At 30.7% G+C, this 27,911-nt stretch overlaps 4 protein-coding genes across 4 annotated transcripts in view; 1 reads left to right on the plus strand and 3 right to left on the minus strand.

Moving 5' to 3' along the window:
* Window positions 1–71: 71 nt before the first annotated feature.
* On the minus strand, window positions 72–8,874 carry LOC116773165 (zinc finger protein 470-like). Its single transcript, XM_032665564.2, has 11 exons — window positions 8,784–8,874; window positions 7,182–7,573; window positions 6,530–6,701; window positions 5,553–5,633; window positions 4,942–5,108; window positions 3,946–4,142; window positions 3,469–3,610; window positions 3,043–3,168; window positions 2,450–2,574; window positions 837–956; window positions 72–203 (listed from the first exon to the last, which is right to left on the minus strand). Exons 2-11 carry the CDS (start codon window positions 7,563–7,565, stop codon window positions 131–133), a joined length of 1,587 nt encoding a protein of 528 aa, XP_032521455.2. The 5' UTR covers window positions 7,566–7,573; window positions 8,784–8,874; the 3' UTR covers window positions 72–130.
* The window catches only part of LOC116773233 (RNA helicase aquarius), a 46,861-nt gene continuing 26,826 nt past the window's right edge, over window positions 7,877–27,911 (plus strand). Inside the window, exons 1-6 of the mRNA XM_061528374.1 lie at window positions 7,877–8,037; window positions 8,738–8,838; window positions 9,287–9,443; window positions 9,928–10,129; window positions 10,256–10,448; window positions 10,756–10,909. Of these exons, the coding sequence (XP_061384358.1) occupies window positions 7,954–8,037; window positions 8,738–8,838; window positions 9,287–9,443; window positions 9,928–10,129; window positions 10,256–10,448; window positions 10,756–10,909 (891 nt within the window). The 5' untranslated portion in view covers window positions 7,877–7,953. The remainder of the gene's footprint in view (window positions 8,038–8,737; window positions 8,839–9,286; window positions 9,444–9,927; window positions 10,130–10,255; window positions 10,449–10,755; window positions 10,910–27,911) is intronic.
* Window positions 12,106–15,849, minus strand: LOC116773166 (probable G-protein coupled receptor Mth-like 5). The gene is made up of 8 exons (XM_032665565.2): window positions 15,428–15,849; window positions 15,165–15,300; window positions 14,899–15,076; window positions 14,026–14,323; window positions 13,871–13,949; window positions 13,487–13,689; window positions 13,273–13,408; window positions 12,106–13,195 (listed from the first exon to the last, which is right to left on the minus strand). The coding sequence occupies exons 1-8, from the start codon at window positions 15,609–15,611 to the stop codon at window positions 12,937–12,939; spliced, it is 1,473 nt and encodes a 490-aa protein (XP_032521456.1). The 5' UTR covers window positions 15,612–15,849; the 3' UTR covers window positions 12,106–12,936.
* On the minus strand, window positions 16,709–27,169 carry LOC116773167 (probable G-protein coupled receptor Mth-like 3). The gene is made up of 9 exons (XM_032665566.2): window positions 26,988–27,169; window positions 19,687–19,913; window positions 19,164–19,346; window positions 18,654–18,769; window positions 18,467–18,545; window positions 18,219–18,382; window positions 17,911–18,055; window positions 17,645–17,737; window positions 16,709–17,489 (listed from the first exon to the last, which is right to left on the minus strand). The coding sequence occupies exons 1-9, from the start codon at window positions 26,991–26,993 to the stop codon at window positions 17,282–17,284; spliced, it is 1,221 nt and encodes a 406-aa protein (XP_032521457.1). The 5' UTR covers window positions 26,994–27,169; the 3' UTR covers window positions 16,709–17,281.

A 27,911-nucleotide genomic window follows, 5' to 3' on the forward strand; every position in this document is an offset into this window, starting at 1 on the left:
TCCCTTTCAATCTAAGATTTATAATACTTTGTTAAATTATCGTCACAATAAAATACATTCATAAACATCATATAATTCATATAATATTTACTTATTACATTAAATACGGTATTACGTGCATCTTAGATAGTCAATTGGTATCACCGCTTGCACCCTGGATGCCGTGTAAAGTCCTCTTGTGTTTCCACATATCGCCCGAACGTCTGACAAAATTATTTTCATTGTAAATCATTTGAATGAGAATCATGACACCAAACAAGCCAAGTAGTGCCATCTATCCATCTCCCTCGTAACTAACAAAAATTAGTACAGTCCTTTTTATGAATTTAAACTCATTATTATTTTTTATAATAAATATAGAGATACACATGAAATGACAAAGAAGTTTAAATAATCTCTTATGTGATTAGTTGTTAATTCATAGACAAAACAAACGCATACGATTGGGCGTTGAACGTAGAATCGTCTTTAACAGTCCGTTAAAAGTCAAGGTATTAAAGTCAGTCACATTGTTGACTGCGCTGACTATTATTAGTAATAAGATTCCAAGTAAGATTTGCCTTCAGCGTTTTCCTTCACCTATTTATTATATACAAGGAAGAAATTTTAATTAATTTTAACGGTTAGCTACGTCAAAATAGACGCTTAGAATAAAATACTCAAGAAACAAACATTTATCAGGGAGTTTATGAGGATTGTCTATAAAATTGACTTTAGTGTGCAAAGTGGGTGTTTTGGAGTATAGGTTTCGTATACATTTTTAATTTGGGAATTGGATGGTATTAACTATTATCACATTAATTGGCTGTATGTTGTCGACCTGTGCGTCGTGTTACCTGAACGCTGTGCCGCAAACGTCACACTCGTGAGGTTTTTCCCCCGTGTGTATGAGTGTGTGGACTGTGCGAGCGTACGGCCGACGGAAGGCTGCCCCGCAAATTTCGCATTTGTACGGCCTGGTTAATGCAATATATAATATATGTATGGGTTATATAAATAAATGTACGTTTTATGCTATATATAATATTAATATTATGACTTACAACGGTACAGCACACAGCAGTTTATGCCGTCGTATACAACCTTCATAAAAGTAGAACCGGTCATCGTCAAGGAGGCGAATAGCTTCAGAGAGATTTTACTACTTGCTGATCACTATCTCGCAGATAGTTTTAATAAATTATGCATAAAAAAAATATTTTTCTCCTACAGCGAGCAAATATTATCCGTTGAAAATGTTTATTACGGTAACTTAAAATAAGTTTGATTACTCATAATAAATAATACTTCGGTGAAGATCGCGAATTAAGAGGCAACCTTATAATTACGAGAGCTTTTATTACCAGACCAGTGTGATGAAACATAAAGCGGAATGTTGAGTTTTACATACACTAACGCCATCTATGCGCGGAAAGTTGCATTAATTTAAGACCGTAGTCGATAACTTCGTTGTTTGATATTTTACCTAAAAGAAGTACTGCGTTTTATATCTTTCTGAGTATGGATGTCTAGTGTATGAAGTTTGAGCTCGTCTTCTGTTATTCTTGACTTAAGGGTGGCTACAAAAAGCGGCCGAGGCGCACCGTTTAACTTGCCCTCCGAAGCAAGAAGCTTCACGATTGATCACAGTTTTTCAATGATCAATGAATAGTTCAATTATAATAGTAACAGAGTCTTAACTGAATATATCTTATACTTAATAAGTAGGTACATATAAATAAAAAAGCTGTCCGAATTCGATAAGGTGTTTGGAACAATGAAAATTATTTTCCGAAAACCGAGATTAATACTTAATTTTTTTTTATATTTAACGACTTACAAAAACTATCAATATTGAGATTAACATACAAGAGTATGACATCATAGAAAATAACGAGTAAAATGTACTAACTAAAGACATATCGTTTGTCATAGTATTAAAACTAGCGCAGTATTTCCTTATAAGAATTTATGCCGTAACTGAGGTCTTCTGTCATTTATCTTAACCCTCGCGATACGTTCTCGTCTAGTGATCATACAATTTAGTTTTTGTTAATATTTTTATACTTTCATTGTTTTAATTATTAAATATAATTACTGATAATCGCGATAGATGGCGCTTAGTATAAAGTTGTATTGGTAAAGTATTCAGAACAACCGATGTGTATCGAGTTATAACATTGAACAGTTTTTTATATCTCTAAACTAAATACTAATGTAGTTGATTCGTGAGATATAAAGAAACTAACAGCTGTAAATAACAAGTATATGTGACAAATTATTATAGAACATTGATATGGTCCCATATTCGATGAAATGGCCTTTTATTTCCAAACGAGAAACAAACTCTTGTGCCGATGTTTTCAGTCAGTCGAAACAATTTCGTCATCATGACGACGTTTTTCTAAGTGTCGAGTCTGGGAGTGACTACTGAGTACTTGCTAACAATATGTGATGCACAGTATCGCACCTCTGGTCCGTGTGTATCCTGGCGTGTTCCCTGAGCCTGGCGGCCGCGGTGAAAGTTTTACTACAAGAGGTGCAGGCGAACGGTCGCTCTCCGGTGTGAGTACGCCGGTGGTCATCGCGCTCCACCTGCACATACCTCGCACGATCTCTATGGAGTATTGCCGTACATACACCTGGATATACAGGTGTCTGTTCGGCTTGACCGCTGTGTTGCTATTATTTGTTTTAATGTCCTTGAAGCGGTCAGTTTTAATAGGAGGATTCTTCCTCTATGATTGGGTTAAGGAGGTCGCGTGTTTGAACAAGGAGGTGGTATGCGATATGTTGAACGATTTTTTTTCTACACATAAACTTTGTTGTTGTAAGAGTTTTATGGTAAATTGTAATATATAACGTTATCTTTCCATTCATCTAACATATATCACGGACTGTTCTGGCTACTGAAACACAGAACATCAAAATATTTGAACTTTTCAACATACAAACTAATCTATCTTGTTTATAAAATCTTTTGACGCGTATTCACTGAAATAACTTAAATTTCTTTTAAATTATAATAGATTCTTAAATAAAGGTGCGCTTAAGGTACACTACCTTAACTTTGAAGGCCTTGTCGCACAGGTCGCACGGGTAAGGCCTTTCTCCGGTATGCATGCGCATGTGGATAGCGAGGTGACCGCTCTGGTTAAAGCGTCTCCCGCACACGCGACACGGATAGCCCTGTGGGTGATTCACTAATAATAGGCAATTTTTTTTTTGTTATATTTGTATAGTGTAATAGGAATTATGATGATTAATGATTATTACATATGTATATAACTTTTTTAATATAGATATTTTTCATAAATGATTTTTATTCTTTAAAATAAGCATAGGTATAATACGTAGTGAGAAAATATTGAAAATAACACCGAGGTTCAGTGACGTCTTTACTAACAAAGACCTGATCGTAGTAATCATACAATGGGCTATAATTTTCTCAGCGCTGGTTTAAATTAAAAATTAAACTTAACAACTCACTGGCTTAGAAACTTTGTGCATCTTTTTATGTGTGTGCAGCGCGCACATGCTCCCCAGTACTTTGTCACAGTCCTCGCACACGTACGCGGTGAGGGGGGCGCCGGGCGGACGATCCTCGCCGCGCTTGTGTCGATACAGCTCCCTTGTTAAACAATAATTATAACAGTTCTTTCAATATTTATATTGTATTTAATTAAAGAGTCAATTCTGTTTTATTATTAGTTAGCGAATACAGATTTAATACGAAGCCTTCGCTGTATAGATAAGTTATGAAATATAAATACAGAAATTAACCCAGTTTAGATATAATTGAGAGAACATTTTTCTTTTATTTCTTATTCCTAATGATATACATTTGTATTGAATGTATAAAAAAGATAGACTAACAAATGCTATATGCTATATCTCGAATAATGAGAAGACATTGTCATTAGTCAGATGAGAGAATTCGTTTTGATATCTTATACAGTTTGCTACCTAGCGGTCGTGAATAGTTGGTTGCAGGATCCACAGTTCCACATCTTGTTGGTGTTCCCGGAGTAAGGCCGACGTCTCCGAGGCTGGCACTGTATCGTGTGCGCCCTGAGCTCCTCGCCGTTAACAAAATGTCTCCCACACACACCACACGGATGTTCAGATACATGAGGAGCAACTGATTCCAAGATAGGATTCTCCTGGTAGCAAGTGGTAAGACTTTCGCGAGTATTCATTTAAATGAAACTAATATTTTCGGATTACTGCGCGACATTCACGTCTCGTCTGCCCGCGATCACGGTGGCTGCAGTCACCGAAACGTCGGGAGTATGTAGTTTTTAAAAATAATAAATTACGGGTAGTTAACCGAAAATATTAGTTTCATTTAAACATTATTACATCACAAATAAAATAATATTTATGAATGGTTTCCGAACGTAAGCCATGCAAACCGATATGACATTAACTATGTACTTATGATGAGCAAACATCTAGAACTGAATGTTTTTTTATTCATCATAAATCCTTTTTAAGCTTAACACGAATACTTATAATTGCGATTATTAGAAGACAATTATTTACGAAGGATCCATTGAGAAAACATTTGTTATTCGAGTGAAAGTCATGAAAAGAGTTATCGTGAAATTAGAAAATTTTATCAACAATTAAATCTAGGAATTAAAGACTTATTCGTGTGTAGACAAGTATGTAGACTATTCATTTAAATTAAAATAATATTTTCGGATTACTAAGCGTTATTTCATTACTTTCAAATATGCATAATCCCGACGTTTCGGTTACTTTGCAGTTTGCAGCAACCGTGATCACGAGCAGACGAGATGGGAAATTTCACGGAACTCATAAAGAAACCGTAGTATTCCGAAAATATAACTTTTATTTAAATGTACATTCGCGAAAGTCTTAGTCCTAATTAGACTATTCATTAATTCGTAAGTTTAGTCCACACAAAGAGGAACAGATCATATAAAGTGTAATAACCATTAGTATAGGATAGTAATCTTCATGTGCGAAACACGCCAGGCGATGTCTATCCAAAGCCTCGCCGTTAGCGAACAGGTAGCTGCAGTAATCGCACACAAACATGGTGGCCAACTTTCGTAAACCAATATTGCTTCCATCTCTCGTTTCCGTGCAGCACAATAGTTCTAAAATATTTGTATCTAATTCAGTCTCATAACAAGCCCCACCACAGCCTCCCACTGGTAAGTTTTAACATTTGAAGTACGTCAAACAGAAATCTATACTCTATATTTGCTCCCAATGAATTCTAAAGAGCGAATCTATCTTTAGATACCTAATAATAAACAAGTCTACTATAAATAGCAAGCTATAAATAAACTATGAATAAAAAAAACATGAATATAATCTGTTACTTGTATGTACGTTAGTTGTAGGTCATGTAAAAGATATTAATTCGTTATGAATGTAGAGTCACTATCACAACCGTATCCGGTATCATGTCTGAAGCCCGAGAGTGAATCTCTCGATTCCTACTCGACGCTAGTGAGTAGTGTTCATTGTTTCATATAATCCGATATGTCTCATTAGGCACAGGACATATCTGTGTCAATAGCTGGGTAATTACTCACCGCGGGGCTGCGAGTCGAGCGCAGTTGACAACACACGCTCGCACACACCGCACACCAACCATTCACACTCGAAGCTAGATTCTGAAATGTAGTTCATTTACAATTAATTTATTCACAGATTTTTCTCGTTCTAATTATATTGGGATTAGTTTTTATGTTACAACAATAACATCAATCATAGCACAAATCCGATCTCTTTCGCAGATTTGTAGGAGGAAATAAACGTATTATCGATTATATATCGAGAGAAATTGACTTTAAAATGTAATTGTTATTGAATAGAGAGACAAACATTTTGAATATTTTTTAAGTTCATATCGTTAATCTACGTATTGAGGAGTAAGTATCCGTTATATTTTATCATATAATAATTTGTGTAAACCTTCATATGTGCAACTCGAATATACAAAGTCGAAAAGCTAAATGGAACACGAAAAAGGAATTATATTAATGAAGCCATGTCATTAAAAAGAATGTTAGTAAAATTGAACAGCCCTATTTATTTACATAAATATCTCAGTATCCGGATTAAGTCCAGTTTGTCCGCTCAGTATAAGTAATAAGTTTCTGCATGCAATTTGCTGACCTATTTTATAAAGTGCACAGAGAGCTGCGATTCTCGTTCTTTTGTCGTCAAGCAGTAGTCCGGAGTCGGGCGTTTGTAGCAGAAATGAGAGAAAATCAAAGCATTCGACCTAATTGCATTCCTGGATTTTGCTTAGTTTTTAAGAGACGTAAGAATTTTTTGAATTAATATCCAATTAATAAAAATATTATTATATTTTATATTCAGTAAGATTGAGACTGTTTTAAATGTGAAATGCATATAGCGACTAGATATGATCTTGAGTAATCCGTTGTTTTTTTTAACAATATTAGTCCTTAAAACCAGAGCCTACGTTAATCATCTCGATCTGTCGAAAATTAACTCTGACGTTACCAAACTGATAATATTTTTCAAGTTATTTAACATTCACCTTGTGTATCAATATGTTCTACACTTGTTGAGGTGCTCGGTTCCTGATCTGATGTAGGAACGGTTGCGTGCACGAGAACTGTGTGGTCCAGTAACTCAGCATCCGTCGTGAAGATCTCATGGCAAATAACACACGAATGGAGAGCCAGGAGGTCCGGTCCGGCTTCTGGCTCCTAAAATAACTTTAAATTGAACCACATACACCATGATTAAAATTAATACGAAACAAAATTGTGAATTAATTCTTGTTTTGTAATATCTTATTCAGTTGTATTCCTTTTATATTTGCTTTTAATGATTGTATAAATTGATTAACGTTTAAATAATTTTAAGCAATAACAACTTTATATTTATAAGATAAGTCAAATACTTCTCGAGAGAAGTTGTCCCTTAATAGTTTTTAATATTCGATATATTTCCACAAAGATGTTTAAGATTTAATCACATATATCAATATATAAATTATAATTGTAACAAAGTTTTATAATAAAGACGGGGTGAAATATTATTTTTGTTACTTGATAAATTTAAAATTACCCTATCCAAAGTGAAAGTTCTCTACTTCGAGGGAGTGGAAATGAATTCGTGAAATATAGAAAAAAGATTCCTTTGTACGATAGGTGTAACTATTGATATTTGAATTTGGAATCAACCTTATTAGCAGTATCCGAAGATTCCTGAATCGGCAGCAGAAATTGATTGACCGTATTATCATCTAATAAGGTAGGCTCGTAGTTGAACAAATTTTCTGATTGCACAACATAAAGCTCTAAGTTTTGTTCGTCTCTAGTCTGTGCTACATTCAAAGTCGAGACAGTCTCAACATTAAAAGATTTTCCTGAAATATTTGAATTAAACGATAGCTGATTTTCAACTGTGGATATTATTGCCTCCGTGACTTTTACTAGATCTTTGTCATTTGTTATTAGCTCAGAACCCATTGCATCGTTGTTGAAAAAAATATCGTCTGAGCTATAATTGTCACCTAGGGTGTCTGTTAATTCTTTATACGGGAAATCAGGTGGGTCGAACATCATATTGCAATCTGAAAATATAAAGCTTATATATTTCAAATAATATCTTTTTATGGATTCTTCATAATTAGTTATGTATTTTTAAGTATAAAATGACAATTATATGAAAAAACAGAAAAAGTAATTTTTGAATTTCTCAAGAACAATTCTTTAATTAGGCCGTAAATGGTCTTAAAAACTTTTTACAGCTAATTCAAAGGTGTTCATATTGTATCTATATTATGTTTTTCTATGCTACGGCATCATACATTTTAATACCTGTTTATATATTACTAAACATAACGTAGATGTCACTTTGACATAAAGAAGATTTTGACAGTTGTTAGTTTTCGTTGTTGATAAACGAAAGCGGGGTTGTTTTTAAAACTTTGAGTTTTTAATATAAATTAAGATGAAGACTGATTTACAGACGCCGGAAAAACCGAAAATTCCATTACCAACACTATCTCAAATAAATGCCGATAGAATAACGCTTGTAAGTATTAGCGTTTAGGTTATATATAGTATTTAAAAATTATACATTTTATTACATTTACTACCATTTTGTACATAAAAATGTGGAATTTACTGTTAAAGATAATATTAAAATGAAATTTAACATCTGAAATTTCTGTCATTATTGGTCTTATTTAAGGTAAAATAATTTCAACATGTTTTGCAAGACATATATATGATAAATACTGATATGATATCCTTATTATTATTACTTTATATGTAACCAAGCCGACATAGGATAACAGAATATATTTATGTCATCTCATAGAATAAATTAAGAGTTAACAACAATTACATCTCAGTATGATCATTACATACAATTTAGTTCAGTTAGTTTTGAATGGATGAAGTAAAATATATTTATAGTTAGTATTAACCAATTAGATGTAACCAAAACCAAAGGATAACAATATGAATCGTGAATGTAAAAAATAATATAACAAAAATAATATTAAAAAGAAAGTGTAAAGTCTGTAAATAAACTACATATATTATATAAACTAAACCATCTAATGGGGTCATATTAAAAGAGTCATACATGAGATCTGAATGGATTTAAACATAATTCCATCATGTAGGCCGTTTTTATAATGACCATGTAGCCCACTGGTATTTCCATAACTATGAAATCTATGTAACTATCCTCAGTGAATTTATATGTTTTTTGGCATTTTATTCAGTTAGCTCAACAGTACTGGTCTCCGCAAACCAAAGAGGAACACTTACCCTATGATGCTGCTATTGTGGAGTCAATTTATCAAGCGGAGATCCTCGGTTCAAAGTAAGTTACATAAATTTATTTTCATCAAACGTCACTCTTCAGTCTTGGCCTCATTGAATTTAACTGACTATTTCAGGGTCAATGGCCTTATAGAGTTTGTTGACCTCATTTTGTTTTTTTTTTTTTAATTTGCCAGCTTTTATGTTTTTAGTAATTATGTCTTTTTATTATCTATGATACAAGATTATTTTATTCAAAAAACGAGTAATAAAAATTTCATTTTAATTATTAACAAAAAAAAATCATACCAACATAAATAAAGTATTGATTTAAAATTACATTGATTGTATAGATATTTAACATTATGACTTCAGTGATATACATATATTTCATGTAACAAACAATCTGTTTTGTTTTAAATAAAATATATAGATTTAAATAACACTAACACAATTGGTTTAAAATGTCTATCCTTCCACTTTGCTGACCTGTTCACCATACTTTTCAGTTTTGGTGTCCGTCGCATCATGATGTTGGAGTTTTCTCAATATCTTGAGAACTATCTCTGGCCCCACTATGTGACTGGGGAGGCTACACACTCGCATATGATGTCAATTATAGTTATGATCAATGAGAAGTTCAGGGAGAGGGTGCCGGCTTGGCAGGTATACATTAATTACACATACAAACATATATATGATCTTAACAAACTGACAGCAAATTTGTGTTTATTAATTATGAATGTTGGCCAACAGCTTCTTGAACATTTTATCATTTGACAACTGAATACAACTGGTACATTACGGAACACCACACATTTGGAATTTTAGTGAAGTGGTTTCACATAGCCTTTTCCACCTTTTCTTTGAAAAGTTATTTAACCCCCAAGACTTATCTAGCCTAGATTATATATACATAATATATTCATTAATTTTATATTATATAAGTCATTTTCCTGTTATGTTCTATATATATAAAAATTTATTTATAATGATAGATCGGTTTGTACTCTGAATTTTTTAATCTGTCATATATGTTTCATATTATTTGAAACTTATTTAATTCACTGCCGGGATGAAATGTCATTCTGACTTTAGAATTTTATTGAAAATTATTAAATTTTTTTAATAATAACTTTCTATACTTCAGGCGTTCCTCAAACAGCCAGATCACTTCCCTGGTTTCTTTGAGCAAGTTTTAAAAGCAAGTGTATCAGATAGCAACCACATGAAGGAGCAGACGGCATTGTTGTGCTTCCTGAACCACTGCTTTGGCAGTATGGAAGTACAGCTTTGTAGGGACCAGGTTAAACGACTGGTTTCACTTAGTATGTGGATTAGTTTACAAGAAGGTGTGTTTTGATTTCTTTATGTTTATAAAAACATCAAATAAAGACCATAGATAAATAAAGTAATAATGTTTTTATTTTGTATTTAATAGAATGTCACTAATCTTGGTAATTTTTTTAATATATCAGGTAGAAGAAACCAGGAATTCAAAGCTGTACCAAAATGGCGGAAGTATTGGAGAGCTATACAAAAGAAAGACAAGCCGGAGTTGTTAGAAAAATTGAACTGGGAACGGAGGTATCTTCAGCGGCTGATGATTAAGTTCATGGGGATCCTGGAGAGTATTCCAGAGAGTGGTGATGTCAATGTTGATGCTGTTCGGTAAGTTTTATTAATAAATTTATAGTTATTGGAATTTTCCAAACTACAAACGAGAATGTTTCTGAGGAAGTATGGGTGGATTGGTGTTTGTTGCTCCTACACATAAAAATTACTGAACAGATTTTAATAAAACTATCCATTGATGTAGCTTAGAGATCACAATGGAGATAGTTTCGGATATTTTTGGTACTTTGAGTATTATTTGATATTGTAAATGCAGGAGGCAGTCATTAAAAGATAGTATTTTCATTTTGACTACAGTTAAGTGGTTATGTATTAACTATTCAGGTTTTTATGTGTTATGAAGGTACTGCGAGCGGTTCCTTGAGCTGGTGATCGAGTTGGAGGCTTTGCTGCCAACTCGTCGCTTCTTCAACACCGTGCTGGATGATTGTCACCTCGTTGTCCGCTGTCAACTGGCTCCACTTATCACACGAACAGAAGGACAGCTGTTCGCTCAGGTTAGTGCTGACAACACTATATATATGATATTATTTGTCTTGAATTAATTCAAATGGCATTGATTTGACAATCGTAACTTAACTTTATATGACCCTTTCAATGTATGTTAAGCTTAACAGAAACATATATATATATATATATGGGAACGTTCAGTTTGTTTAAACTAAATTTGATAGCCAATGAAAAGTATTTCTTTCTTCGACTGTTCGAAATTATAATAACATTTTTATATATCTGTTTACATTCTACGTCTTCACTCGTAAAAGGGTACTTTGGATTTAATATAATATATTAAAGCTTTAATTGAAGCTTCTCTCATCATAGGAATATGAGGAATATAAAAGTCGCGTGTTTAAAAGTCAAGTCGATAAAATCTAAGGGCCGAATTATTTTCTTATCACATTATACAATTAAAATTTGTTTAAATTAATACATTTATTAAAAATTAAAAGTGACTGCACACCACGCTATCTAGATGATAAAAAAGCATTTTATAATAAAAATCTAAATTTTTGACTTGACCTCTACTTAGCTTAGGATGTTAAAATTATTAATGTAAATTCATATTACTGCAAAGTCCAGGAAGAATCTTCCTATTTCTTACTTAATACTTTATATGCGATTTACTTTTAACTGCCCTAAGCATTATTTAAATATATGGATCCAAAGGTGTCAACAACAGTCGCATACATATTTGCAATTTTATACATCAATGAAAAAATTATACGATTACAAGTGTTTCAATATCTACTTTCATTGGTTTACATATATAGTTAAAGAAAGTTGAATTTTCCTTTTAAAAATAAGAAGACTTGTTTATGGTTGTGAAGTTACTTTTTAATTTCTACATTCGAAGCATCATGTGTCATAACCAATTCTGTATAGCCTATGTCAATTATTAATATTTTGACAACGTCAAATGTCAAAAGTGTTTTGTCAATTTCCACTATTTCAGTATGATTGAAGTCATAGCTTAATAAAAAAACTATATGCATATAATCACGCCCTTAACATTTGTTATACATTTTAAATCATACAAATGAATTTACAGCTAATAGCTATCGTTTATTTAAAAAATAAACCTTAAAAAATTTAGACATTATATATATGGCACACTGAAAATAAAATAGGTATTACATATATTAACGTCATATATAACAAGAAATAGTTTCGGTTATAAAAATAAAAGAGACAATACAGTCACAAGTTTATTCTTCAAATGTCGATGCAATTAAAACAATGTGAAAGTGTATAAAAAAAAGTATAAAATGCTATACTTTCGAGAGCACAAAGTTATATCTAACAATAAGTATTACATATTAGTGCAAGAGAGCAAATATTTTTCAAAAACTACAATCTACTAGCTGCATTTGTACTAACCCATAAGCCTTTAGATATTGGGACGGACAAAATGTGATATTAGTCTTACAGCTTTTATGAAACTACAAATTTTAAATCATTGTAACCTTTTATACAAATCATATGTAAATAAGAGCTTTGTACACACTCATATAACAAAAAAACTTGCAATTTTTTTTAAAAATAGACACTTAAAAGTAATCCGATTCAAACTCAAGCTTTCAATTAATACCTAATAAGTAACATCAATGAGCATTTAAAATTAATTCAATATCAAAGTATATTTGGCTTACATTTGTGCTTACAATCTTCCAATTAATGCAAAATATTACTCAAATTAATTAACTTAATTCAAAGAACTATACAAAGTGTAAAACTTTAAAAAATTCATTTCCCTAATCTCGACTATAACCAATACAGTACTTTAGTTTTATAAAATTTAAAATCAGTTAATTGATATGGCCAGCACCTTTAAATACACCAATGCGAATGTAACGTCTATAAGGCACAATATCACCCAATTCATTAAAATGTGTATGACACTAATAGTGTAACTTCAAATAATCTTATACAAAGAGATTCTCTAATATACTAATGCATAGCAAAAACCCTTGGTATATCCTAATAAATACTGCTAAGGTCACGTGATTAGTTCTTAGATTTTTTTTTAATAATTTCCTCCGTTCATATGAGTCATTTCATCGCCCCACTCCCCGGTTGGAATGGGCTCGGCGTAACAACAACTCTTTCTTAACAGAAATGTTACATGTGACTGTTTAACAACGCACACATAGAATATCAGAATTGCCTGTAATAGATTAACAACTATATGGGCGTATAACAAACCATCGAAATTGAGCCAGGACAAGAGAAGAAACAACCAGGCCATTGTCATTATAAGAAATAGCTGCAGGAAGAGATCGAAACTGTAAAAGAATAAACAAAATATGTCTCATACAATGTCATATTTAATATAAAACAAAAAATAAGAAAACAAACTCACCATCCTTTCAATTTATAATGAATTCTCCCGTATATATTTATCCTCTTTATAACTTTTAAAGTTGTTATATAGAAGAATAGATTAAATATGATAGTGAAGGCTATAGGAGTGAAGAATATTGCAATACCCAGCCATCCTGAAAATAATATAATGTAATAAAAAAATTACTGTATTAAGAAATTTAAAATTCATATAAGATAGTAGGACTCTTTACCTATGGTTTCCTGTTCTATGTCATCTATTAAGATTGATGATGAGAATTGTGTTTTCATTTTTCTGTAAGGATTTGTACCGGTGTCCAGTAGGAAGTGCGCACATATAGCCATACCGGCCATGAGCACTACACACGACCAAACCACACTCGAATAATAGCAGTATTTACGAACATCCGTCACTCTGAGAAAGACATTTCGTGATCTGGAATAAAAAAGCTCATGTAACAATAATAATCAAATCTTGACAAAAAAACCTAATCCATGTGAGGTTTATCAGAAGAAACTGAATCAGTGTTCTTTTTAAACAAAAAAAAAATTGTAAGTAATCAAGTAAAGTATTGGGAAAAGCTCAAAAAATATATTGAATTTCTATTACTGCTCACTTAAATGTCTTCCAGATGTAAAATCCAAAACTATTCAGCCAGAAAAAGGCACCCAGTAGACTGATGTAAAGGATTATATCTGAAAAAAATAATTTTCATATAGATTTATGTTAAATAAACATGAGTAGGTTTAAAATGTACATAGTCTTGCATACCTGTGATCATAAAGCTGACGTGATTGCTAAATTCCGTGAATATTCTGACAAAATCAGCCGCCTGGCTCACAATTAGACATATATTGATTGTGGTGATTATATTTCCGGCCAAGTCTCTTAATGTCGGCAAAACAAAGTATATTATAGCAACCAGCAGAAATAGTACCATTGCAATGGCATGGAAAAGTGGATTTAGAACCTTTTTCATTAAGAAACTGGTTTCTCTCCAGTTAATCTTCACTTCTGGAACACATACCAATCCATATTGACCGGTCACATTTGAACTTGTTATTACAATCTGTAACAAAAATTATGTATTAAACAAGAACTGTCCAGTAATAAAAATTTATTTATAGATGGGAAATATTTTAACAGGTTAAAATTTAAAATAAAAGATGACTTTTTCAGTTAATTGTTATAACATATTCCATTTACCAATAATTTAACCTTTTATCAGATACATAGATAATTAAATGAAAACATTTTTAATGAAAGTCAAAGGTTATAATTAAATCTAGTTGTATCGTGACTGGAATATATAACGGAACTGTACAATATTACATTAAAATCAGTATTTAAATTGATTCATCATTTAAAGCCGATTTAGACTATTCGATTAATTCTTAAATAACAAAAAAAAAAAAATTAACTTATATAAGTAGCAAAATAATCATATAAAATTATTATAATAATCATTAAGATACACACATAGTGAAATGGAAGAGTAAAGAGACATCAGAACAAAAAACAAGAGAATTCTGATGATAAATGCCAATTTTTGTCTAAACATTACATCCACTTATTGTTCAAGGCGTAACCTGAGCCATATATGAGTCAGATGTGACAATTCTATATGAATTAAATAATAATTACCTTGTCCATACAATATTTGTTCTGATCATGAATGTATGAAGATGGTTCCTTAACAGCTGGTATTACTATTGCCTCATGGATAAGTGTGTTTGTCATTAATGGGTCGTCCTTAACAGGATTGTCGCCATGTTCATGGTGTATAACATGTCTCAACCGTCCATCGGATAAAAGATTCAGTCTGGAATGTTAAAAATATATTAATAATAACTAGGATTTTTAGCGACAAAATTGTTTGTGCTATTTTCCAAAACAATAATTGTTCTTACTCATCTTCGGATGTTCTAAAGTCAAATATTGGTCTTTGTTGTGTGGTCTCGCAATTTGGTACTCCGTAAATGTATCTGAAATACTTCACAGTAGTATCCTTGCCATCTTCACTTTTGAATTGAGGATTCCAAACACCTACAAACAATATATTATAATTCTTAGTCAAGTTGATGCAATTATTTCCATCAAGGTTATAGTTTTTTTGCTAGATAAGGTGTATTTATATATTAATTGAAGTCATTATTATGTCGAAGCTGCTTACTTTCATTATATTTTTCAGCCAGTCTACAAACTGAGTTGACCATAATCTCATTATGTTCACAACACTTGTTTATTTTCACGGAGTTTTGTTGTTCCGATAAATCGTTTAAATCTGTATCACCAACGTCGGCTTTAACGCAAAGTGAATGTAACGATAGTAATATCATAAAACCAAGGCACCACATTTTGTATATTATATAAACTCATTAATTCATTCTAAAATAACATCTAAGTTAACTCGACACTGTTATCAATAAAGTTTATAAAGATTGCTGCTTAGATTTAGAATACTCTAATTAAATACATAATTTTTATAATCTATATTCAGATATCAGTTCTTTGATATAAATAACATTGTAAATCGAATGAGTCGCTTATTTTTATAACTAAGCGTATCAATTTTATTGCTTCATCTGTGTTCAAATGACAAAAATTGAAACTTAAAAAACACTTAACAGTTGAGTTTTCACAAATGTCAAATGTATTTAGTGACGTTTTACCTTTTTAAACACAGACAATTGATGGTCTGAAGCTATCTGACTAAAGGCACTGGCACACATGCTCAATTTATACTTTAATTTCAAAGTAAAATTTAATATTATTTTTTAATATTCAATCATTGTTCTTTTACAGTAATTGTGTTTATAACTTATTTTTCTCGTATACACTTATCTTTGCTAATATACACTGACATTTGTAAATTATTACTATCTCAAAAGTATCACAATAGTATTGTATTTTATAAATTATAAATCGTCCGTCCCTTTTAGTTTAAGAAAGATGCAAAATATATTTTCATTTCATCATTATTAAAATTCTCTTGTTTAAATAAAGCGAATTCAAGCTTGAATTTATAATAAAAAATTCTAAATTTTTTACAGCTTTCTTGGATACAACATTATTTTTAAGATAAACAGTAACACTGAAATCGTTGTTATCATAGATAGCTATAAAATAATTTGTAGTCGGTGACAAATAATATTGTTAATTTGTCTATTCACCCCACGATGTCTATTTTCCTGGTAGTTATAGTCTAAAATCAACACATCTCACCACCCGTTTTGTACATAAATCGATATTTTTTCCCTCCTTATGGTTGACATTTAGTACGTTCAATCTCTTACGAACTAGTAACAGAGTTACTAATATATTTATTTTTGTGATAATCTTTACTTACTCCTTCAGCTTACATTCACTTTTCAAAAATCTTTTCACCTCAGATAAAACTAACAAAATGTCTGTAGTAATAGCAAAAAGTATTAGGATAGTGAATGAAACAAAGTTAACATTTTAAAAATCATTATATTATCTCTAACAATGACATGCATTATAAAATCATTTTAACATATTTAATAATAATAAAACTCTTTATATACATTACACTATTGTATGTTTTAACAATTTATATATCAGACTTCTATCTAAATTATCTATATTAAGACTAATCGCCATTGAGTCTTATTTATTCTACATTATGGCACGATAAGATAACAATGTCTCTATAGTAATCTAGAAATTTCTTTATCGATAAATACATTGATTATATCATACAATGTCTCCATGTTAAAATTTTATAGTATCGTATAGTTATATAATTTTAATTCGGTTAATATTAACCACATATCAATATCGCGATCTGTGCATTGAAAACAAAGCATTAGAGGGTATTTAAAAGAGATTCCTTTATGGTTATTCCTATTCAAATATCAATATATTTTACACAATGCGAACTGGCGTTTGTAAAATATACACAGGTATTGCATAACAATTTCATAGTTCTGCTACAATCATATATAAACAACGAAGACCATGAAATTGTTTGAGGTTTAATAGATAATATTAAATTTAAATAATTTTAATTTAACCTAACCTCAACGGTATCATCCGCTAATATCTGTTGATCATCTGAGTCGTCGTGAGGACTCAGTTTCTCTGCTATAGGTCGTGTTATAAACAAACAGCAGTTCTCACCTGCCAGACCTTGCATGGCTCGTCTTCGGAACACGACCAGAATCAGAAATATAACGATACCTTGGAGGCAGTTGAAGGTGTCCATTATTTTCCTGTAAAATTGTTATAATTGAGATGAGTAATCTACATACGGAGTAAAGTAGAATTTGGAAATTGTATTCCGAAAGTGTTAGCATGGGTTTATTTTTTTATGCTCGTCCTGTGTTCTTCAATATGGAAGTAATGTATCTTCAAAAATGATATTTACCAAATTATATGGGCCTCCCCGTGTGCGAAGCTAGCTATCTCAAATATCCATGAAATCCCCATGACGAGGAACAGCTTCAGGGACACCAAGAACCTAAAACCGTTTAAATAAATACATTGGGTTATACCCTAAAAACATGACAGGATTTGATTAAAACTTGTTTTTATTATTCTACCCACTATTGATTAAATTATCTGACTACCAGAGAAAAAAATTTAATATAACATAATAATACAGGATATTTGACTTGTTGTTAAACTACGTACCTATGTTTAAGGTTATTTAGCTTATTAACTTCGTATTTCCTGGTGTGTCTCCAGAGGTTGATGGAAGATAGGACGAATAGGATAACGTTTGTGGCGATGAGAATAGCTATAGGTCCGTAGAAGAATATCCAAGTTTCCGTTCGCCCTAGAAAGCAGACAGCCATGAAATATATATTTAAAAATTTCTAGTATTAAAACTTTTTCAGGATGGTTTGCGACATTAAATCACGCCAGTAAGGTCGAATGGATTTTCATGAGTAATGTCGGAGTATGATTTAGGACTTTGACATATGCTTTTTTCCTCTCACCTTTAAACCAGCAGCTGCCATCTCCAATCCCCGGTTTGTAGTGGCTCCCTTCTACAAAGTTAGTGATGAGCGATACTATGAGGAAGAAGATAGTAAAACCCCAGGCATAGCAATTATACATAAAGTACTGTTTCTTTTCCGTCTTCTTCAAATAGCTGGCGTCTCTGATAAAAGAGTTACATCGGTTAGTTCCTACAGCTTATATTCAAAAGTCGATTTTATAATTCAAAACATTAATCTGTACTCACTCCACAGTTCTGTACATGTTGATGCTTATGACGTTCATCCAGAAGAAGGTAGCCATCATCCAAAAGTAGACGAGAAAACCTAGAATGCATTTTATATTACAATTATAATATTACAAAAAAATTATAAAGATACATACATATCTATAATTTTCTATGTACCTTTCGATGTATACTTTTGTATAATTACCTGTTACAGTACATATTTCTCCCTTAAATCCAGGGCTCAGCTGTAGTATCCCTAGCGATAGGAAACCCAGCGCCATGCTGACGCACATGCTCATATAACAGACGCCTTGCAGATCCCTAAAAAGAGATCACTTGTAAAGATAATTTTGTTTTGCCTTTGTTATTTTGCAAGTGTCGAAGGTCACCATTATCGTTTATGGAAATATCTTTATATACTAATGAATGCGATAAGAAGTATTTTTGTTGCAGTTGCTTTGTCCATTATAGTTTAATTAAATAACATCCCTTTCAAATGAAATGTACTTAATAATTCTATGTTCATATAAAACCGTATAGGCGTTTTGCTTGAACGATGAACAAATATTCATTCTTCCATCATTACTTTAATTCAATTTTTATACTCATAAAATAAGATAGTCACAGAATAGTTGGATAATACCAGTTATAGGACCAGAATATAAATAGCATATTGAAAAATATATTAGTGTTTGTATTATAAAAACAAGATTACCTCATTTGTGGCAAGTACATGTATATAGCGAATGTGGCAAGTAGAAAGACTACAGATATCAGTGTAAGGACTCCACCAGTTTCGATGTCGTAATTCTTGATCTCCTCAAAGCAGACCACAGCCACTGGGATTGTACCCAAATCCGGTTCCGACGAGTTCTTATACATTTTACCGATGCAATACCTGGGAAAATTATATGTATATATATATTTCAAAACTTAATGTCTTTTATAATTATATTGTTATACATTCATAACTATGAAATCGCAGCTAACTTCTATTGTTTCCGTTCGATTTTAACAACACATATAATATGTAGTAAAACTTGATGACTAGTTGCTCTGACATCTCTGCTGGGATTCGTTTTCCTCACGCCTTATCGTTTTTATACCTTGTATGTACAGAACAAAATTTGTTGCCCGTTTTTAAAAGTGACAATAAAAACATACGAACTTGGTCACATTTTCGTATAATGAGGTAGGATGAAGATTTTTAAGGATCTTTACGAAGCCGAGAAACTTACAAAGAGGGATCTTCAACGAACACAAATCCCGGAGAGTCCAACGTAGAAACACTATTCCCCTTTAGCACGATGTCTCTCAGTAGGATGTGTCCCAAGGAGCAGTTCATGTTAATCCTGTAGGTTCCATTTCCGCAGTAGCCTCTCGATCTTATGATCTCATCGTTCGGACAACACAGGTCCGCTGACAGCGCCAGCCCGCTCACCGCCAGCAATAATACAATTGATTCCTGAAATCCAGGACATATCCATACAATCTCAATTCTTAATTTAAAATATGCATTAAATGTTAAGAAATTTTATAAATAAATTAAATTTAAATTAATATAAAGTGACGTAGCTTAATATTGCATAGAAATATAAATTATTTATTCTATATTAAAAAAATATAGTTTTATTCTTAATTAAATATTACATAAGCCTAATTCGTTATTGTAAAAATGTTTGGATACATCTATTTATTAAAATTTTTTGAGATGGCAACAATTGTTGATGTGGCTTTTGTTGCAATTGAAATAATTTTTATATTTAGTGAACCTTGTATATGAAAATATATATGGGCGCGTTTTTACGACTAAATAACTTATCTTAATATGATGATAAATAGAAATAATCTTAATGATAATTACAAATATTGGTTTAAAAGTAGGTACAAATATCTTTCTATCTAAGACTTAAGATTTTATTTAAATGATCTGTAATAATCTTTGATCCACTCAATAACTGTCGTTGTTCCTAGGGTAGGTTAACAATTTAGAGGACATTACAAATAAGCATGAGATTTAAAAAACAATTTTGACATAGTTTAAAAGATATTTCTCAAAATATTCGTATTTTGTTGTTAAATATAACTTTTTCCTTAGAAGGCATCTTACTATGATATATATTTATTTTCCTAAAATATCTTATACATTAAAAATAACTTTTCCCTTAGAAGACATCTTACTATTATATATATTTTTTTTTCTTAAAATATCTTATACATAAAAAGTACATAAATTTCTTCATTATCCAAATTTCTCAGGGAATTTTCTTCAACATCTACAATATGAAAGTTAATTGAAAAATATTATGAATTAACAAAAATATTAGTATTAGTATATATCTTACTGAAATTTTTGAATACAATATTCAAAAAATAAACAAAACTGCCGCGTATATATTCAAACTCAAAAATTTCGGTTATTCTTAATCTTAAAGGATGTTGATATAATTATTTGAAAAAAAAAATTATTAGTCAGGTTATTATATAAGGTCCAGAGGAAATATACATACATAAGTTTGATTTAAACTTAAAAAAATAATTAAATAAGTATCAGGTTATATATTTTGTCGATACATTATCGTTGTTATTTATATTTTTCACTATCACTTATAGTTCTGTGTGAGATCCGGTTGCATTACCAGAGGTCATTCAACTTTTGTAAACTAAATTATAATATTTAATTAACCTATCTGAATTGGTCGAATAAAATAGCTTATTTTGTTTAAATAAAAGCCCTCAAAATGTACATTTGAAACGTTAGGTATTTATAGTATTGCCGTTTTTATAGTAATTAAATTGTTTAGAAGTTTATTTTTTACGTAAATGTTATTCGTATATTTTTCTCAAAGTGACCTTTTTTATTCGTCTAAAAATAATATTATAGTCTAAAAATCTCTTATAAACTACTTGTAAAACATATCGTGTATTAATCAATTTAATTTGTTTTCATAGTATATATTTTATTCTGAAACACAAACACATCAAAGTCATTTAAGAAATTACGAATTTAATGATATGATAAATATGTTTTTGTCGATATCAGTATTATTCAGATTAATTTATTTTTTATTTAAAATTAATTTCTAATCGATTTATTTAAATAGGTTTTTTGAGAACGCGTTCCAGCCTTTAGTCGCTGGGTATATTGTATGTGTGAATTCCAACTAATATAACAAATTCGAAGGTAATTTTTTCAGTCTGCTGAGATGACTGGCAAACAGATTTATATGTTCAACAAGCAAAATAACTACACGAATTATCTAGCATTTGTTACTACACGTAGGAACATGACAACATCTATTTATCCTACGTTTACCTTAAAAAAATCATTAAATTGTAATATTTATGGGTTACCAAATAATTGTCTGAAATTATTTTTATATAAAGGAAATGCCTTTGAATTATTTGTAGAAAGTTCAAAGCACATCTATTTGTTTAAATGTATTATGTAGTATAGTTTATGGTTGTCCAATCTATGATCATAAATTATATGTAAGGTTTGGGCTCTGATTGAGTGTTCTGAGTCATAGCGTACGAAAGTGGGTCAGTCGACAATCAGTGGCCGATAATTATATGTAAGGAGGGTAATTCGTTGTCTTAGACAAAGGTCAATGCTGAAACTACACATGCAGTGTCATACAACCGACGCTTAATAACATCAATGGTTGATGTATTTCATTATTTCCGTTCATTTGTATTATTTAATGATCCATATTAAAAAAAAAAAAACATAACGAAGTTTAGAAAAGGGTTGTTTCATGGAACCGTTATTTATTTATAAATTTATATTAAACGTAAAGCTGATATGAATGTTTCCACTCCCTCAGTCTGAGCCAACTTTGCATCATCACATAACATACCGTATTTAAACAGTTTTCATTAATGAATCCTCGCATATTACAGTATTTCTTTTTTAATTTCGACTGAGAGTGGTTGACAGTTGACTGTCATTCCACCCGTTGTTAGGTGATAATACGCAGGTTTTACGCACTATTTCATGAAGAGTCTAATCACCCATTTTTTTAAAGACAATAAAATCTTTAATTTAAAGTGAACACAGATAGATTCAAAGTTTTCAAATCCTTTGCCGTTCTCATTGGGAAGGAGCAAACCTACAGCCTCGTTCAGATCTAAGGGCGGTAGTATTAGACGAACATATGTAGTTTATTTTCTAACGGTTTCTTATGTAGTATGACTATACAAATCTTGTGCTGAACACCGTGAAACTATCACAAAGAGTTTTTTTTTTATATATGTATAAATAAATATGAAAAGTTCTCTTTGTGTATCGATATTCGTAACTCCGTTACTTTAAACAAATATGTATTAAACAAGCGCACTCGCAATATATTTTAATGAGTCAAAGTTATAAGTAAGTGTCAAACGTCTCAGATTTCATAGTTATCTTAACAGAGATTTGTGTATGAATAAAAAAATATAAGTATTAAAACTTTATCAGAAGTAAATGCTGGAATGATCAGAGATTCTAAGAAATTATATTTATAACGAGAAGTAATTAATATAACGTCTTTACGTATGTTTTGAATGTGGATTCGAATTCTTAAACGAGTCTCTTATGTCAATAGAGGGAAATCCTACCGTGTTAAGATTATTGACAACTTACAGTGAGTAATCGTTTAAGCCGTAAATGAATACGTCATACGAATAACATATGTATGTGCGAGTAACTTCTTAAAAGAATTTCCGTGTTAACAAAACCACAATCAACGTTCTAGCAATAGGTAATTTTGAAAATTATAATTTTGTATGTACTTTTAAGCACCCTTGATGATATTTACGAATCAAAAAAATTTTCGGTTTTTATTGCTTAGATCGTGTTTAACTATAAACAGTCACCGGCTTTGCTCGTGTCTTTAAATTTATAATATAATGATTGAAAATTTATCGTAATTTAGAACAATTCGCAGATTTTGTTGTAGCGATGACACATATTAAGCGACTTATCTTTATTTGAAGCGTTTTTAAATTTCTTGGATCGCTGTACAATAAAAACACGTCAGTCTAAGTATCCACTATAATAAAAAAATATATATATTCTCCTAAATGTTCAGAATGGATTAACACGCAGATGCGACACATGTGTATTGGCGGAGATAATATCTGTTAAACATATTTTAATTAGAAATGGTATTCAGTATTAAATATTCATGCTTAAACAAATGTCCCTTACTTAGTCAAGTTGGACACATTCATTTCAATGTTTTCCTACCTATAAATTATATAGTCTGCAGTGTGCGCACTCAGAGAGAAACTAGCGGGTACGTCCAATAAAATGTTGGTTTTATTTTTGTCACACTTGGACTTATAAAAAGACCATTCATAAAGTACTTCAATACGATTATATCCATATGTTTACTATAAGTTTGCATCGTTACACTAAATACGGATCGTTTGACGTATCTTATTCAATAAAATACTCTAATGCATACAGATTTATGAATGAGAAACTTGAAAAGTTCCGTATAGAAGCGTATGATGATGTGTGAATTAACGTTGTCGTGTGCTATTGGAAATATCGTTGAGTTAACGATTCGAACACATACTAAGGGTACACAGGTTATCTAAACTTGTTTACAAAATCATTAATACAAAGTAAATAAAGTCGAGTGACTTGTTTTTGTATAAATGAAGCCATTAGAAAGATAGGAGAATACATTACTTAGAATTTTTTAGATTCATATTGCTATCAGCTGTTGATAATTGTTTGAGTTATAAATAGATTGTCATTAAATTGATTCACATAATAGTGCTCTTAAATTAATGCTGTTACTTTTAAAAACATTGGAATTATGACTATTAACTAGGTCGTATCTAGAATCTAGATGATAAAATATACACAGATAATATCTAATGGAAGTTTAGAATCCGGATATCCTTAATGTTATAATGGTACATAATTTATTAACCGAAAAGCATGTAACATATACTTTGTATGTCTGTTTATGTGACACTCACTATGCATTGCTGTTTTATACCCGATAGTAAAATATAAGACAGATAAGAATTACTAGAAAACGTTCCGGTTAGAGGAAAAAATAACATATTTTTCTATTCATATAAATCATGTTTGAATCACTTTTATTGCTAGGTGAAATATTTTTGTAATTTGTTATACAAACTTCAGGACTTGGTTCGCTTACCACAATTTTGTATCAAAAACAGACAGTATTAAGTTTTTTTGTTTTTTCGTTATTCATTTACCCGCATCGATACTGTGTTTTGCGAAGATTTGTGAATGAAATAACTGTTTGGATTGACGGCGCACACTCGTGGTACGGACACTGCAGTTTCGACTGAGATTTTACTGATAGCATTTGAAAAATTTCCTAACTCTAAATCAATTAATATTCCTTTTATTGATTATTCTTCTTTAAAGCTGTTAAGGTTTCCATAAATAACCAAGCTTTAACATTATATATATGTAATGTTATATTCTAATTCCAAAAATTTGATTAATTTGAAAACATTTTTTTTTAAGAATTCGCATATCTATTAAACCTCAATTTTCGCTTCAGAAAAATTCAAATTTTAAAATATTTTTCATTTTTTTATCATTTATTAATTACAAGAAAAATAATCTATTTTTTATGTCTTTATAATATATATATATATATATATAAAGAAAATACTGGCACAGCGTGTAGTTTGTTATATGTGAGTTTTTTCTCACTTTCCATAATATCCATCCACACATTATACCACATTGCTTTTTATTTGAGTAAAACTGGGCATTTAATGTTCACTCCAGTCGGAACATCCCCTTTTTATCTCCCATAGATATTGTCAAGATTGAGAGGAAATTAATAAAAGCTGTCTTTAAAGACATCTTTATACTTTCAGCTACAATTTAATCGTTTTCTAGAATTATTTACAGATCTTTCAGTACTTTGTTATTACGAAAATATTAAAATTGCTCACATTGACCATTGATAACTTTGGTTTCATTCTTAAAAAGAGGTACAGAAACATATTAATCTATTTATATAATCTGTACCGTCGAGTAAGTGTTGAAAAAAAGGTATTAAGTTATGTAACGGCAGGTGTTCGACTGGTTTCTCTACATCTATTCCCAGTACCATGATATGTATCACAGCATTTTCTCCATAGATTCAAGTCTAAGAGATCGATTTTTGCATTTCTTCTGCATATCAAAGTTAATTGAAATATGCTGTAGGTTTAAATTTGTCTGAAGCTAAAGATTCATATAAGTATTTGAATTTTGTTACGTATTTGTTAGCAAAGTCGTTCCTTTCAGATATTTAATATTATTTATCGATCAAATAAAGTATACACCTTATACTTAATTTTTTTTGAATAAGCTTATATAAATTATGTGACAGTCAAGTGTGTAGAAAAAATATTTTTATACATCAATTGGCATTATGTATTTGACTTAAAAAAAAAATCTAACATTATTCTAATCTGTAATACTTATAAATAACATTGGATAATGCTTTTTAAATTTTGATTTTCTAATAGATTTTAAATGTATTTTTGAAAGACCAAAACCTAGAATGTGCAGTCGATGTCTGCACTAATAACAATATATACTCGTATAAAATACATATGGAATATGCAGCGATGTAAAAATACACTACAATACTGAAAGTATAACGTTGTTTAGGCGATGAAAGTATATAAGTAGTATATAGTCTTTATTTGAAACACTTATCACTCGACGCCTTTTAACCTATAACACAAAATGATATGATTATAAATTATTTATATTAATATTCATACGGCCGTCTCAAGTTCTGAGAAATACAGATTTTTTGTGTTTTTTTTTGTACGATCTGATGTAAATATAGCAAACGTGGTTCAACGAACCTATCGTACATTCTTAAGAAACATGCATACTCATTGTGCATTTTGCATTATTTAAGTCCTTAACCCAAATTGCACTGTTTTCAATCTACCCTCAAAAAAAATTTTTTTTTATTGTTCCGTGATTGTAAGATGATTATTATATATTGTAAGTTATTGTAATTCTTCTAGCATCAGTGAAAGAAATAAATAACAGTCATGATAAAATTAAACACACACAAATCTGGAATTGTTATTGAAATATAATGAAATGCTATTTGAGAAGACAATGAAAAACGACATTTTCATACACACTAAGATCAGTCGTGTAGTTACGGGTGATGAAACATATAAATGATCTTATAAATATTAAGGTAAATGAACGATTCATCCTAAATTACTTATATAATTAAAAACTAGAATATTGTTTAACTAGTGTAATAGCAATGCCAACGCAAACATAACATTTTAAAGCGACGCTGATAATGCTAGTATCTCTCAAACAGTCACACTTATCTATTTGAAAACAGGCAGAGAAATATGTATTTAATAACAATAATTATAAATAAAATACGTCGTTAATGAAAAAAAAAACTCTAGCAATATTTTAGTTAATACGAGATATTCATGAAATGAATACAAACTACCCTCGAATATTAAATGGATTTAAAAATGTATGGAAAACATTATAAATTTTTTTATCATAAAATCTTACCTTCATAATGAAATTATTATCACAATTATTTTATAGTACACTAGATATACGTGCGTTATCACATCACCAACTAAATGATGGACGGGGCGTATTTTTTTTTTATTATATTTAATATTATCAATGACAATTATATCTGTATACCGATGCGCGTGCGCCGCTGGCGACTTACACGACAGAGTAAACGTGTTTGCTTTTATACCGCGAGCCGGTTCCTTTGTCGCATTCATTGGGGTTACATTAATTAGGTCATATATACATTTTTTTTAATTTTCATCTCAATCCTCTCGATGACTATAGACAATTGACAGGTATAGTGATTTCATATATAGGAACTTTTTGATCCATCAGAATTCAGGAAGGTGTTATTTTAATTGTTTGTTGTTTGATACAATTTTTTTTCTATATTATATATATTTATTGTGGACACTGAAAAGAAAATATTAGCGTTTCTTGCATATTTTTATCTTGATATGGGAATCCCAATCCGTAAACAAATAAAAGAAAAAATATTAATTTGTGGTTGTAACCGATAGTTTGAGTTAATTATAATATATTTATAACTAACGTCCTTAAAGTAAGAGAGGTTATAAAAAAAGGTTTCCTTTTTTAAAGATATTAAGGGTCTATGGTTGGTTGGTTGGGTGTTTTGAAATATGGCCTTCATCCGTGCAAAGACGTGCACAGTATATTCTGCCCGTGTCGTGTACTATGGAGGTGACACGATCCATTAATCCATTCGGATTTTTTTGGGGATATAACGTCAAAATCAATAAAAATCAAACGTTAAATTCAAAGGTACATATGTTTTATTATTGTTCATTCTCTCCTCCATTCTATGCGACACTGGCAGAAAATATTATGAACGTTTTTAAACCAACGTCCATACTAATGAACTAAGTTTTCAATATCTAATTTTTGGATCTA

This window comes from Danaus plexippus, assembly GCF_018135715.1.
Source record: "Danaus plexippus chromosome 18 unlocalized genomic scaffold, MEX_DaPlex mxdp_20, whole genome shotgun sequence".
In the NCBI taxonomy this organism is placed as follows: Eukaryota; Metazoa; Arthropoda; class Insecta; order Lepidoptera; family Nymphalidae; genus Danaus; species Danaus plexippus.